Source organism: Primulina eburnea, chromosome 16, assembly GCF_022965805.1.
Source record: "Primulina eburnea isolate SZY01 chromosome 16, ASM2296580v1, whole genome shotgun sequence".
Taxonomy (NCBI): Eukaryota; Viridiplantae; Streptophyta; class Magnoliopsida; order Lamiales; family Gesneriaceae; genus Primulina; species Primulina eburnea.
This window is the reverse complement of record NC_133116.1, coordinates 5676386-5688963: the sequence shown is the minus strand read 5'-3', so window position 1 is coordinate 5688963 and position 12578 is coordinate 5676386. Positions and strand designations below refer to the sequence as shown.

General features: G+C 35.9%; 2 protein-coding genes across 2 annotated transcripts; both read left to right on the top strand.

The window, feature by feature from the left end:
- The first annotated feature begins 1323 nt into the window (after positions 1 to 1323).
- LOC140817054 (proteasome subunit beta type-5-B-like) lies at positions 1324 to 5153 on the top strand. The gene is made up of 8 exons (XM_073176621.1): positions 1324 to 1451; positions 1856 to 1984; positions 2106 to 2235; positions 3159 to 3265; positions 3782 to 3916; positions 3989 to 4092; positions 4541 to 4641; positions 4773 to 5153. Exons 2-8 carry the CDS (start codon positions 1862 to 1864, stop codon positions 4898 to 4900), a joined length of 828 nt encoding a protein of 275 aa, XP_073032722.1. The 5' UTR covers positions 1324 to 1451; positions 1856 to 1861; the 3' UTR covers positions 4901 to 5153.
- Positions 5154 to 8275: 3122 nt separating this feature from the next.
- LOC140816903 (receptor protein kinase-like protein ZAR1) lies at positions 8276 to 11351 on the top strand. The gene is made up of 2 exons (XM_073176399.1): positions 8276 to 10164; positions 10414 to 11351. The coding sequence occupies exons 1-2, from the start codon at positions 8637 to 8639 to the stop codon at positions 11046 to 11048; spliced, it is 2163 nt and encodes a 720-aa protein (XP_073032500.1). The 5' UTR covers positions 8276 to 8636; the 3' UTR covers positions 11049 to 11351.
- The last annotated feature ends 1227 nt before the right edge of the window (positions 11352 to 12578 follow it).

Here is a 12578-nt window from a genome sequence, read left to right as displayed (position 1 = left end):
AAGTGTGTCGATTCTTTATTTTCATCGAAATTTGAACACTCTATATTAGTTAATCTTGAGTTAATACAATAGCATGTAAAATACGCGAGTCAAGTGAACCGTAATGAGCAAATCACATGTAACAGGTTCATTCAAAAAAACGTTGATGGGGAACCGAACCTCCGATCATGATTAAGTATTCATTTACTCCACTGACTCGAACATACTACTGTAATTCCTATATACTAGATCTCGCGCTCTATGTTGACTAGTTTTATGTGTGGTGGGGAGTCGAACTCAAGTCATACAAAAAAAAAAAACATGATGGGACCATGAGGGCTATTGCCCGGTGTCGTGTAGGCTAAAAACAATTTAAAAAAATGTCACACTTTATACAAACTTTTTGCAATGATGTTACTCCACTCCAGAGATCGAATCGAATTGACAACAATTGATACGAAACTAATTAAATTCCTTGCATATGGCCGTACAACTTTTGGACTTCAAATATAAAATATTAGTATTATTTTCGCTTTCCCAAATTAAATTTTGAATTATTACCCAAAGATTAAAAAGTTATTATATATATATATATATATATATATATATATATATATATATATATATATATATATATAATTTCTTTTGTCTTTACCCAATTTATGCCGTGGGGACATTTTGTTTATTCCCTGGAAATCCCACTAGCATTAATGTACATCCATTTCATCCATGTGACGCCTTAGAAAAAGTAGGTTGCATGCACCTTCTTGGCATGATTGTGTTTTCTTTTCTTTTCTTTTTCTTTCATTTTTTGGGTCACAATATAAAATCTATGTTATATTAAAATCAGGCAAAAACTTGTATGAAACGGTCTCACAAATCGTATTTTGTGAGACATATATCTTATTTGAATCATTCATGAAAAGTATTATTTTTTATGCTAAGAATATTACTTTTTTTTGTGAATATCGGTAGACTTGACTCGTCTCACATATAAATATTTGTGAGACCATCTCACAAGAGATCCACCCTTAAAATTAATGTCGAATATTGGTATGTTGGTGAAACTTACTATAATTATCCATATAACTTTCATAATTCTACCACTTAATTTCATTTTTTAGATATTTCATTTTTAACCCTTATATGCAAATCAGTTAATACTTTTTCATTTCAAATTTTGTTAATCATATACTATTAAAAATTATTGTATATATAATTCATTATATATTATGGATCTCAACGACATGGATCCTACTTAGGTTTCTTTTTGTGTTTTAGACACGCCTTACCGAATTCAGCCCATCGTAAACCAATGTTGACGATCCGGCCCAATATAATGCCCATTTCCCCGTGTATTGCAGCGGAAGCAAACTTTTTGTTCTGCTGCTATATATTCTGTCTAATCTTTCATTTATCCCAATATTTTTCTTCATTCACAACTAGTTGCTCTGGAGAACCGCAGAAATCGGGTAAAATTGGGGGTTCATTGTTTGATTTTTTTTCTGCACAGTATCCATGTATTTTTAGTTGCAATTAATTACCGATTAGGGATTTTCTGCTTATACTGTGCTTGATCTTGATCCGTCGGGTCATCGTAATCTTGACTGCTAGTATATATGTATTTTTAGTTTTTTAGCTTCACGTGGTGCGATATTTGATTTGGATGACAATTTAAGCAAATGCAGACGATGGTCTCTTTAGATTATGCTGAAAGGTTTTAGGATATTTTTTTCTTTGTTGAAGTGCTAATTAGGAAGTAAATATTGTTGCAGCTAGAGATTTTAAATCGTTCGAACTTAAGGTTTTAAGCTTCGAAATTAAGAATGATTAATTCTCCATATTGTTGTTGTTGTTTTTCCTTCTGTTTGTGAAGGGAACAATGATGAAGATTGATTTTACTGGGCTCGAACCATCCGCCCCGTTTAGGGGAACTTTGGATGAGGATGAGTTGCGGAACGAGATCTTGGGCACACCCTCATTTAAACTTCCAACTACTGCTGATGTGAGTTTGTTTTTTTATTTGTTATAAAACTTTATTTTGTGTCTTTGAAAATTTATATATTTATGAAATGCTCACTGGTAACTGGTTGAATTTACAAACCCATGTATTTGTATTTTCCTAGTTCGATGGGTTTCAGAAGGCGGCAGTACAGATGGTGAAGCCAGCAAAGGGTACGACAACTCTTGCCTTTATATTCAGAGAAGGTGTAATGGTGGCCGCTGATTCTCGTGCAAGCATGGGAGGATACATATGTGAGTCCTTTTTTTATTTATTTCTTTGATTGTTGGGTTGAGACATTGGTTATAGTTGTAAGGGAATCCAACTTACTGATTTGATGATTGTCTGCAAGATTATATGTTTTTGGCTCGGATTTATAATTTGCATTGCATTCATAACTGTGAATCTAGTGATTGAGCATAATATCATGAATACCTCCTACATGGATGCTAACATTCTGAGTAAATGGTTGCCGTGTAAATGCTAAAGCTCTTGGTGTATTCCTAGAGATTGGTTTTGAGTTATTAGTTTTTATTCTTAAGATGAATGGATTAAATATTTTCAGTAGTTTAAACTTTATCGTCCATTAGAAGTATATTTTTTTATTAAATGAAATGATCTGATATTCTTAGTTTTGCACCTGAATAAGTTTGGAAGTGCTAGAGGAAGATCGTATTTTGTGGAACTCGATTAGTCAAACTTCTTAGCGTCATTGAACAATTTTTGCTTCATCTCTAGATCTGATGGAACTGTCTGCTGGATGCTTGTTGGACCATATGTTATATTTATTTGACATATATATATATATATATATATATATATATATATATATGTATATATATATATATATTTGTGCATGCATGTTTGTGTGAACTATTTAATCTATTTTTATCTGTTGACACACATATATTTCGAAGTTTAATCTCGTGGTTTTAGTGCACATGCAGTTAAAAAGATGAGATTCATATTTGTAGTGCACATGCAGTTAAAAAGATGAGATTCAATCGCTAAAAGTTAAAACCATGTAAATTTTCTTGTTGATGTTGTGGAATCATTTTCATTTTTTGATCTTGATGAAAAGTTGTTTATCGTAACTCTTAGTGTTAAATTTTGCATGATTCCTCTTCATTTAATGTGCAAGACTAAGTTCTGTATGATGCTCATATTAACATAACAGCGTCACAATCTGTCAAGAAGATCATTGAAATCAATCCCTACATGCTTGGAACAATGGCTGGAGGAGCAGCTGACTGCCAGTTCTGGCACAGAAATCTTGGAATTAAGGTCCTAGTGTTAAATGGTTTGATCTGGTCATAGTTTTATTGCCAAGTTCATCTTTTCATGAATAAACAGCGGAATATGCATTGTCTATCCATCATTTAACTGAATCAGGCATATTTATAAAGTGTTCGTACTTCTCTGGTATTGAATCCTATAACTTGAATCGTAGATATTTGCCTGTGAACGTAAAAGTTTACCATTTGGGTTTTTACCTTTTATTTTATGTTTTCCTTTCACTATTTATATTGAGCAAGAATGGGTAATGACATGCACATCATAAAAAGATCCCATTTGTGGAGGGAAGGACCTGGTCATCCTGATTGATTCCCTGACATCGTCTTTTGCTGCATTACAATACTGCTTACCACTGTTGATGTTTGAAAATATTTGTCATTTTAGCTTGGAAATGTATTTATGGGGCATTTTTTGTGTACTCCTGCTATTCGAGCATCCTATGTTAGAGTACCATTCGAGCATCCTACGTTAGAGTACTAACGAGAGTTTTCTTTCATAATCCAGTGCCGATTACATGAACTAGCAAACAAGAGAAGGATTTCTGTTACTGGAGCTTCAAAGTTGCTTGCAAACATTCTCTATTCTTACAGAGGAATGGGTTTGTCTGTAGGAACCATGATAGCTGGCTGGGATGAAAAGGTACAAGGATGAATTATAGAAACTGTTGTACATACCCAATATATTTTTGTAACCCTCTGCTATTTGGTTTAGGGTCCTGGGCTTTACTATGTGGATAGTGAAGGCGGACGCCTCAAAGGAACTAGATTCTCTGTTGGGTCTGGTTCACCATATGCTTATGGTGTTTTGGACAGTGGGTGAGTCACGTCTTTGCTCAAAAGTCTCTGTTCACATTATTACCCTTTGTTTTTCTTTTCATCATCTGTTTTATTGCCGATCATTATAGAAATTGCACACTCGGTGTTAGGCTGGCAGCTGCTAAAACTCAATTTTTGGCAGATTGTTTATTTATTATATTTTTTTAGTGCTGAATTATGGACTACAGAATGATTTGCGTGCATCAAGTCAATCATCATTCGAATTCCATTGCCTATATGATTTTAGAAAACTGAATTATTTAGAGCATTTTATGGATAAAGCATTTTGTCCTAAGTTTTGTGTTATATTTTCCTAGCTTGCATTGTTTCTTGCAATTTTGCTCATTGATCAACATAATTAATTCACCCTTGTGCATCTATTAACATCTCTAAGCATCACTTTACATTCTTTATTCTAATTGTGTTTCATATTTTGTGCATTATTTAGATACCGCTTTGATATGTCAGTTGAGGAAGCTGCAGAACTGGCAAGACGATCAATTTATCATGCAACATTTCGTGATGGAGCCAGCGGTGGTGTTGCCAGCGGTAACAAACTTCTCCCCTACCCGCCAAAAGCCTTGTCTCTCCTCTCTCTCTAATGTTACCAAGCCTTCACTATATATATATATACATGACATGACTGTGTTCGCATGACAATGACCTCCAACATCTTTCAGTATACCACGTTGGGCCAAATGGATGGAAAAAACTATCTGGCGATGATGTTGGAGAGCTTCACTACCATTACTATCCTGTCGAACCCATGCCTGTGGATCAAGAGATGACTGAGACATCTATGGCCTAAAAGGCGGAGAAAGGAAGCAGTATATTCACTACAAATTGCCTCTGATTACTTGTGATGTGGTTTTATTATTCAGAACACAATAGATAATGGTAGACAGGTTATTTGTAACATTTTTTTTCAAATTAAACAACTTCCTTTCGCCGTGTGACGCAAAATGATAGTCATTCGAAGATTGTTGCTCTTGTGCCTGGAGATAATACTTTGTGCTTGCTCACGTAATAATCGTGATGAATCTTTGCAGTTTTTCTATTTCCCTCCTGCATTGTGTACGAAACATTCTAATTTATAAATGTTTTTAGAACTTGGAAGTGCTTTCTCAATTAGCATTCTCACAGATACCATATCTGAACAAAAACTAGGGATGCTCATGTCATATCATTTTTCAGAACAAAGATACGAAATTGGGTGGACAGGATCAATTTTGGTCTCTGTTTATGTCCAATGGTCACGAAGTTGCATCTGGGTCGAGACCATATCAAATCTTCACGAGTTAACTCTGATGAAATCTTACATTTCAAGAACCCGCTGAATTTCATCGTGATGGCATCATTAAAGAACTGCGTAGTCAATCACTAGGATGAAAAAATGTACGTGAAAGCCTTTGCTTGGTAGACAATTCAATGTATGTCCACCTAAATGAAGCCACTAACATATAAGGTAACATTGGGACCCCATTTCCCACTCTGAGAAAAATCTTTATCACGAAGTAAAAGATCTTTTTGCGTCATATTTCCCTTTTACTTCAAGTTAATATAGAGTTATAATCAATCACTATAAATCTACTTCAAAACTTGTGATACTTTTCATCATCCAAATTCTAATGTAACATATATTTTTTCATAAAAATTAGAAAGGATCCTCTCTTTTCTTTTCTATTCTTTTCTTTTGTTTTATATCCATATTCACATTTTAAAATATACAATTATTTTTAATGTTATCGACGGGTAGGGGTGTAAATAAATCAAACTAACTATAAGTAACTCGTGAATATCTCAGTTAAAACTCGACTTGAGCTTGATTTGTCCAAGTTTGAGTTTTAATTGTTTCTACTTCATTAACCCACAAACTACTCTAGTAATTATATATTTTTTTTTATAGGATATAAAAGTCAAGGGATATTTTTGTCAATATATAACTAAAATTTAAACCCTAGAGTTTTTTGTTAATATGTTACGAAGATTTTCTGGTTTTTTTAGTATATGATCGACAACTTGAAATTGATTACTCGCCAACTCGCCAAGTTTGAGTATACGTAATTTAAATTGATTCGAACGTGAATAGTATGATATTCAACTCGATTTGATTTTGAATGATAAGACGATGAATGATGTATAATATAAGAATGATACATAGATAACATTACGTTTATAATTCTAGTTTTTTATTAAAAAGAAAAAAATTAGCCCCAATATTAGATGAAATAATAGCGTGTGATCAATCCAAACCATGCATTACAAACTATGATCAAATATGAATTTACAAATAGTAATTCAACACAAAATTTGAAAATCTATTGGTACCCCGTTTGATCAGCGCACATGACTGGCAGAATGTGTAGTCTTCATCTATACCTATTCTCACGTGCGATCCTACCCACTTTATAAAAGCAATAATTACAAGTAATTAAAATCAACATTCCCTGTAGCCATCACCCAACTGCTCCGATGTTCTCGCAGTATAATACACATACTACCAAACAGAGAACACACAAACCCACATTCTATCGTTAGCTTCTAAGCATGGTTTCATGATTGATGATCACTCATTCTAATCATTAAATGATATTATATAGCAGTGTTAACACCCTTTGGATTATTGGAAGATCGCCCCTCCTTGAGTTTTTTTCCCAAGGAAAGTAAGATTTTTATATAATTTTATTTAAAAAGATTTTAAACTTCACTTATGACATGAGAAAACATAGCCGTTACCACGTGCTTTGAATAAACCGTCGATCTTAATCCAATAGCTTGCAAACTACGTCAGTTGAGTAAATTATCTCTCTTGATCTATGCCTTGTCTTCTCAGGGACACAATTGAAAAATATATCATAACTGCCCATCTCAGTGAAAAGTGTCCACTTACTGCATTAATGTACAAAACAAAATAATATTAAATGTTATCACTATAATATACAGATGCTGGCCTGGCATATCGACACACTCGGAGGTATCCCCGGTAGTAAAGACAACCCATAACCTATTACAAGTTTTCTAATCTTTATTTTGTTCGCAGATTTTTACTCACATGGACCACACCCAGACTTTAGGACAACTTACAATCTCACCTAATCTTAAATATATCAAAATGAATTCATTTGTATATTTAAAATATCATAAACATATGTTTTTATTAAATTTTAACTTGTTTATGATCGGTATACTTATCTCGTCAACTTTTCGAAAAAATTAAAATTTATTTATATTTATCAAGACTCTTGAGTTTTAAACGATCAGGTCATTCCCCACAAATAATTATTATAAAAACCATGAATTTAAGAAACATAGTGTATAAAATTCAAAGGGACGCTAAGGTTAGTTCAGGTGGTTATGAATAAATACGAGAAGAGATGGGATTAAAGCCACAAGCAAGGGAAAAAAACAAGAGTAGGTCTCATGTGAGACCGTCTCACGGATCAAGATCCGTGAGACGGGTCAACCATACCTATATTCACAATAAAAAGTAATACTTTTAGCATAAAAAGTAATACTTTTTCATGGATGACCCAAATAAGAGATCCGTCTCACAAATATGATCCGTGAGACCGTCTCACACAAGTTTTTGCCAAAAAACATAAGTCCATGAAAAGGACTTTCTTGTAATAACATAAACATAGTGGTTTTTATGACTTATTTAAGATTGTATTTGGATTGAAATATTTTGAATTCACGCGAATTTCAAATGTGTTTTTTTTCTTTCAGAAAACTAAATTATAAACTTGAAATTCATGTATAGCATGTTTATATAATATTAAGAGTGAGTCTCATAAAAAATCGTCTCACGGATCCTAATCTGTGAGACGGGTCAACCCTACACATATTCACAATAAAAAGTAATACTCTTAGCATAAAAAATAGTAATTTTTCATGGATAACCCAAATAAGATATATGTTTCACAAATACGATCCGTGAGACCGTCTCACACAAGTTTTTGCCTAATATAATTATAAATAATTAATTTGAAATTCATTAAATTTTATATAAATAATTTACAAATAAATAACATATATATTTAAAATTTCACACCACCTAATACCTATGAGACCGAGTAAGCAAATCTTGCTTTTCCTTTACCACACTCTTCATGCAATCCAATAATTATATGAATAAAATTTACTCTTTCTGTTGGCAAATAATGTAGTTAAATCTTTTTTCTCTGTTTTGGTGTGCTGGGCCCCATTAATCGATCCCCTTCTCCTTCTCCGGTCTTTTTCTCATAAATTCTTCAACTCCCTTCACCAAACCCCAGCTCAACTCGAACGTTCGAATATTCAAGACATTGATAATTGAACAGAAAGAGTTTTTCATTTTTGCAATGGTAATACTGTTTTTCTTTCAAGATTCTGGGGTTTTTGTGCTTTGAATTTTGGTGGTAATGCACGGGAAAAGGGGTTGCATTTACCTTTCCCATCTTTAGAAGGAGCCTTTTTGTGCTTGGACTTTTTTTTTACTTTACAGATTTTTTTCGAGATTTGTGGTGTTGTTCATGCACATTAAACGCTGAACGCCTGTTTACATAATGCTGTGCTACGAAGAGCTTCGATATTTGGCTCTCTTTATTCTGAATTTCTGCTTATACGTAAATTCTGGTGTTTCTTTAACTTCCGATGGCCTCTCTTTACTGTCTCTTAAGTCCGCTGTCGACGCGGACGGCGCCTCGGTTTTTTCGGACTGGGACGAGGATGATGCAACGCCGTGTCATTGGACAGGAATTTCTTGCATGAACGTTTCAGGTTCGTCTGACCCGCGTGTTGTAGGAATTGCGGTCTCCGGGAAGAATCTTCGGGGGTATATTCCGTCGGAGCTCGGCAGTTTGATTTACCTCCGGCGGCTCAATCTCCATGGCAACAGATTTTATGGGTCCATTCCGGATCAACTGTTCAATGCTTCTGCTCTGCACAGCATCTTCCTCTATGGTAACAATCTCTCCGGTTCATTACCGCCATCTTTGTGTAACCTCCCTCGCTTGCAAAACCTTGATCTTTCGAATAATTCTCTCTCGGGACCGCTCCCGAAGATACTGCGCGGCTGCCGTCAGTTACAGAGGCTGATTCTCGCCAGGAATGTTTTTTCGGGTGGGATTCCAGTGGCGATTTTCCCTGAGCTTGCTAACTTAGAACAGCTCGATTTATCAGCGAACGAGTTTAATGGCTGGATACCGGATGATATTGGCGAGTTGAAGTCACTCTCAGGCACTTTGAACTTGTCTTTTAATCATTTTACAGGTGAGATACCAAAAACTTTAGGCGATTTGCCACTTACTGTGAGTTTTGATCTTAGGAACAATAATCTGAGCGGCGAAATTCCACAAACGGGATCTTTCGCTAATCAGGGTCCAACTGCATTTTTGAACAATCCGATGTTATGTGGTTTTCCATTACAAAAGTCTTGTAAAAGTAATCCAGCCGATGCACCTTCAGTTCAGAGCACTGGTTCAACTCAAAATGAGGGTATCCATGATCAAAAAAGGTTAAAACCAGGGTTGATCATATTGATATCCGTGGCTGATGCATTGGGAGTGGCGTTTATAGGATTGGTGATCATTTATGTGTACTGGAAGAAAAAGGATTCCGGTGGATGTAGTTGCACGAGTAAAGGGAAGCTTGGGGGTAATGAGAAAACAGGACTATGCTTGTTCCCTTGTATCCGTAGTTTTTCGAGTAACGATTCTGAAATGGAGTCGGAAAAGGGTGGCGGTGGTGGAGCCAGTGGTGGCACGAGTGGTGGGGAGGGAGATCTCGTGGCGATTGATAAAGGGTTTAGCATTGAGTTGGATGAGTTGCTGAGGGCGTCGGCTTATGTTTTGGGAAAGAGTGGTCTAGGAATAGTGTATAAGGTGGTGCTCGGAAATGACATTCCGGTGGCAGTGAGAAGGCTGGGAGAAGGCGGAGAACAACGGTATAAAGAGTTTGTGGCTGAAGTCCAGGCGATAGGGAGGGTGAAGCATCCGAATATTGTGAGGTTGAGGGCTTATTATTGGGCGCCAGACGAGAAGCTTCTCATAAGTGATTTCATTTCTAGTGGGAACTTGGCCTCTGCTCTTTATGGTAAAGTCTTGAATCTTTGCTTGTGGATTTTGATCATCGATACACTGCATTTATTTCCCAATTTCATGAATGTTGCTTGAATATTCGATCGAATGAATTTTCATTTCATGGTGTTAATGATTTTAGATGATGCGTAATTCAGAAGTGAAGAAATTTTTTATGTTTCATTCACTTTTTAATCATCTTTGGCAGCAAAAGTTCTTTTATACATCAAGTCTAGTTATTTAAAGTTTTCTTCCTTTTATACAGGGAAGACGGGACTGCCATCACCGAGCTTAACATGGTCAACAAGGCTCAAAATCGCCAAAGGAGCTGCCCGAGCTTTAGCCTATATACACGAATGTAGCCCGAGGAAATTCGTTCACGGAGATATAAAACCATCGAACATCCTCCTCGACCCTAACTTCGAAGCCCACATTTCTGATTTTGGCCTCAACCGTCTCATCACAATCACGGGAAACAACCCTTCGTCCTCTGGAGGCTTCATCGGTGGAGCCCTCCCATATCTAAACCCTACTCAACCCGAAAAACTAAATAACTACCGAGCTCCAGAAGCCCGGATCCCCGGTAGCGGACCTACTCAGAAATGGGATGTCTACTCTTTTGGGGTAGTCTTACTCGAGTTGTTGACAGGGAAATCCCCCGAGCTCTCTCCTACAAGCTCGACCTCAACAGAGATACTAGACCTCGTGGGGTGGGCGAGGAAGGGATTCGAGGACGAAATCCCTTTATCTGAGATGGTTGACACAATTTTGCTCCAAGAAATACATGCCAAGAAAGAAGTGCTTGCCGTGTTTCATGTAGCTCTTGCGTGCACCGAGGGAGATCCTGAACTTCGGCCGAGGATGAAAACCGTCTCCGAAAATCTCGAAAAGAGAGGATAAGGGCTCGTTATATGATGATACTTGAGTGATGAACATTCCGTCAATGTAACAAAGATCGTGGTCGTTTTACACCAAATCATGAATGGACAAAAACAGTTATCGAATCTCCTATTCCTTTTCCATTTCCCTGTATTTCTAAAAGTATTTGTTCTCATCAAGGGCAGAAATTCCTACAATTTTTTTTATACCAGAGTTGTTATATTTGTGTCCATTTCATCGGAAGACTGGCTCATATACATACGTGTAATTTATCTTGTATGTCCGTGGACACTAGTGCGCTGACTTAGTTCTTTGAAATAACTTGATAATCTCATCGGATTTTAGGAATTTACATGCTACTGTAATTTACTTTAGTGTTTGCAAAAGTTTATTTCAAATGTTTCCAATTTTCTAGTCAATAAAATTTTTGGAAATGACATGTAAAATTTGAAAACCACTTAAAAAAAGTTCTTCCAGACACAAGCGTCTTCAAATTTCCTTGTTTGTTTTTTCATTGTTTCATTAACTACTTCATTAGGCAGTTCGCTAAATTAGATTTGATAGTAATCTCCTATGATGAATACATATAAGATTTTGTTATCGATCCTGAATTACCATATCTTGAAGCGGTGGCCATAGCACGACCCAAGTCAAGGCCCATATTTGAAAGGCCAATTAGTGGCCCAAACACAGGAACTGAAAAATGTTAAAGCAATGAAGCAATACTGAAGGCCCAAATGAGTCTGGGCTTAGCTCCAACAAAAGGCCCAAACAATTAGCCACATCGACATAACGGATAAGTCTGCATAAACCCGAGTCTCCCTCCACAGCTCTCCTGGTGCCAGGAACAGTGAAACACAACCAGAATATGACCCGAATTTCCCGAAGGAACACACACGTCAAAGCTAGGTCGTCCCCGTTTGTTGATTCATCGTTCAATTACCATCATTCCGATCGAAAAACTAGAAAAATCGGTGGTAGAAGCAGTAATCTAAAGCGGATAATAGCTCTGATCACCCAAATTTCGATGCCTTCTGGAATTCTAGTCTTCTTTATTTACAAAATGTGGGAAGTTTTGTCATTTTTACTATTTATGCTCGTGGATTGATCGGAAGTTGTAATGCAGTTTCAAGGGGATCACAGAGAGAGTTTATACTGGGGAACATATAGGCCTAATGTGTATTTTGGAATTCGCGCACGGTGGATTTTCATAAGCTGAAAAAAGATTTCCTTTCATTTTAATGCTTGATAGTAGTGATGATTCGTTTTTCTTACTTATTAATACTTTAAGAATTGAAATGATTTTCCATTATTTAAGGAAAAATATGGGTGTATTGCTTGTTACTCTTGATGATGCATCTTTGCTAGTTAGTTTTGATTGGAGTTCGTCCATATTGCATTGGTCTCCGAATCTATGGAGTATAGGTGTATTTTTTTTCTTTTGGCAGCTGAAAGGCAGTAATTAATTTGAAGATGAAGTATTGGCATTCTTGAATTATCTCTTTTATTTGGTTTATACTGTAACTAATATAATTGTTCCAATCGATTTAG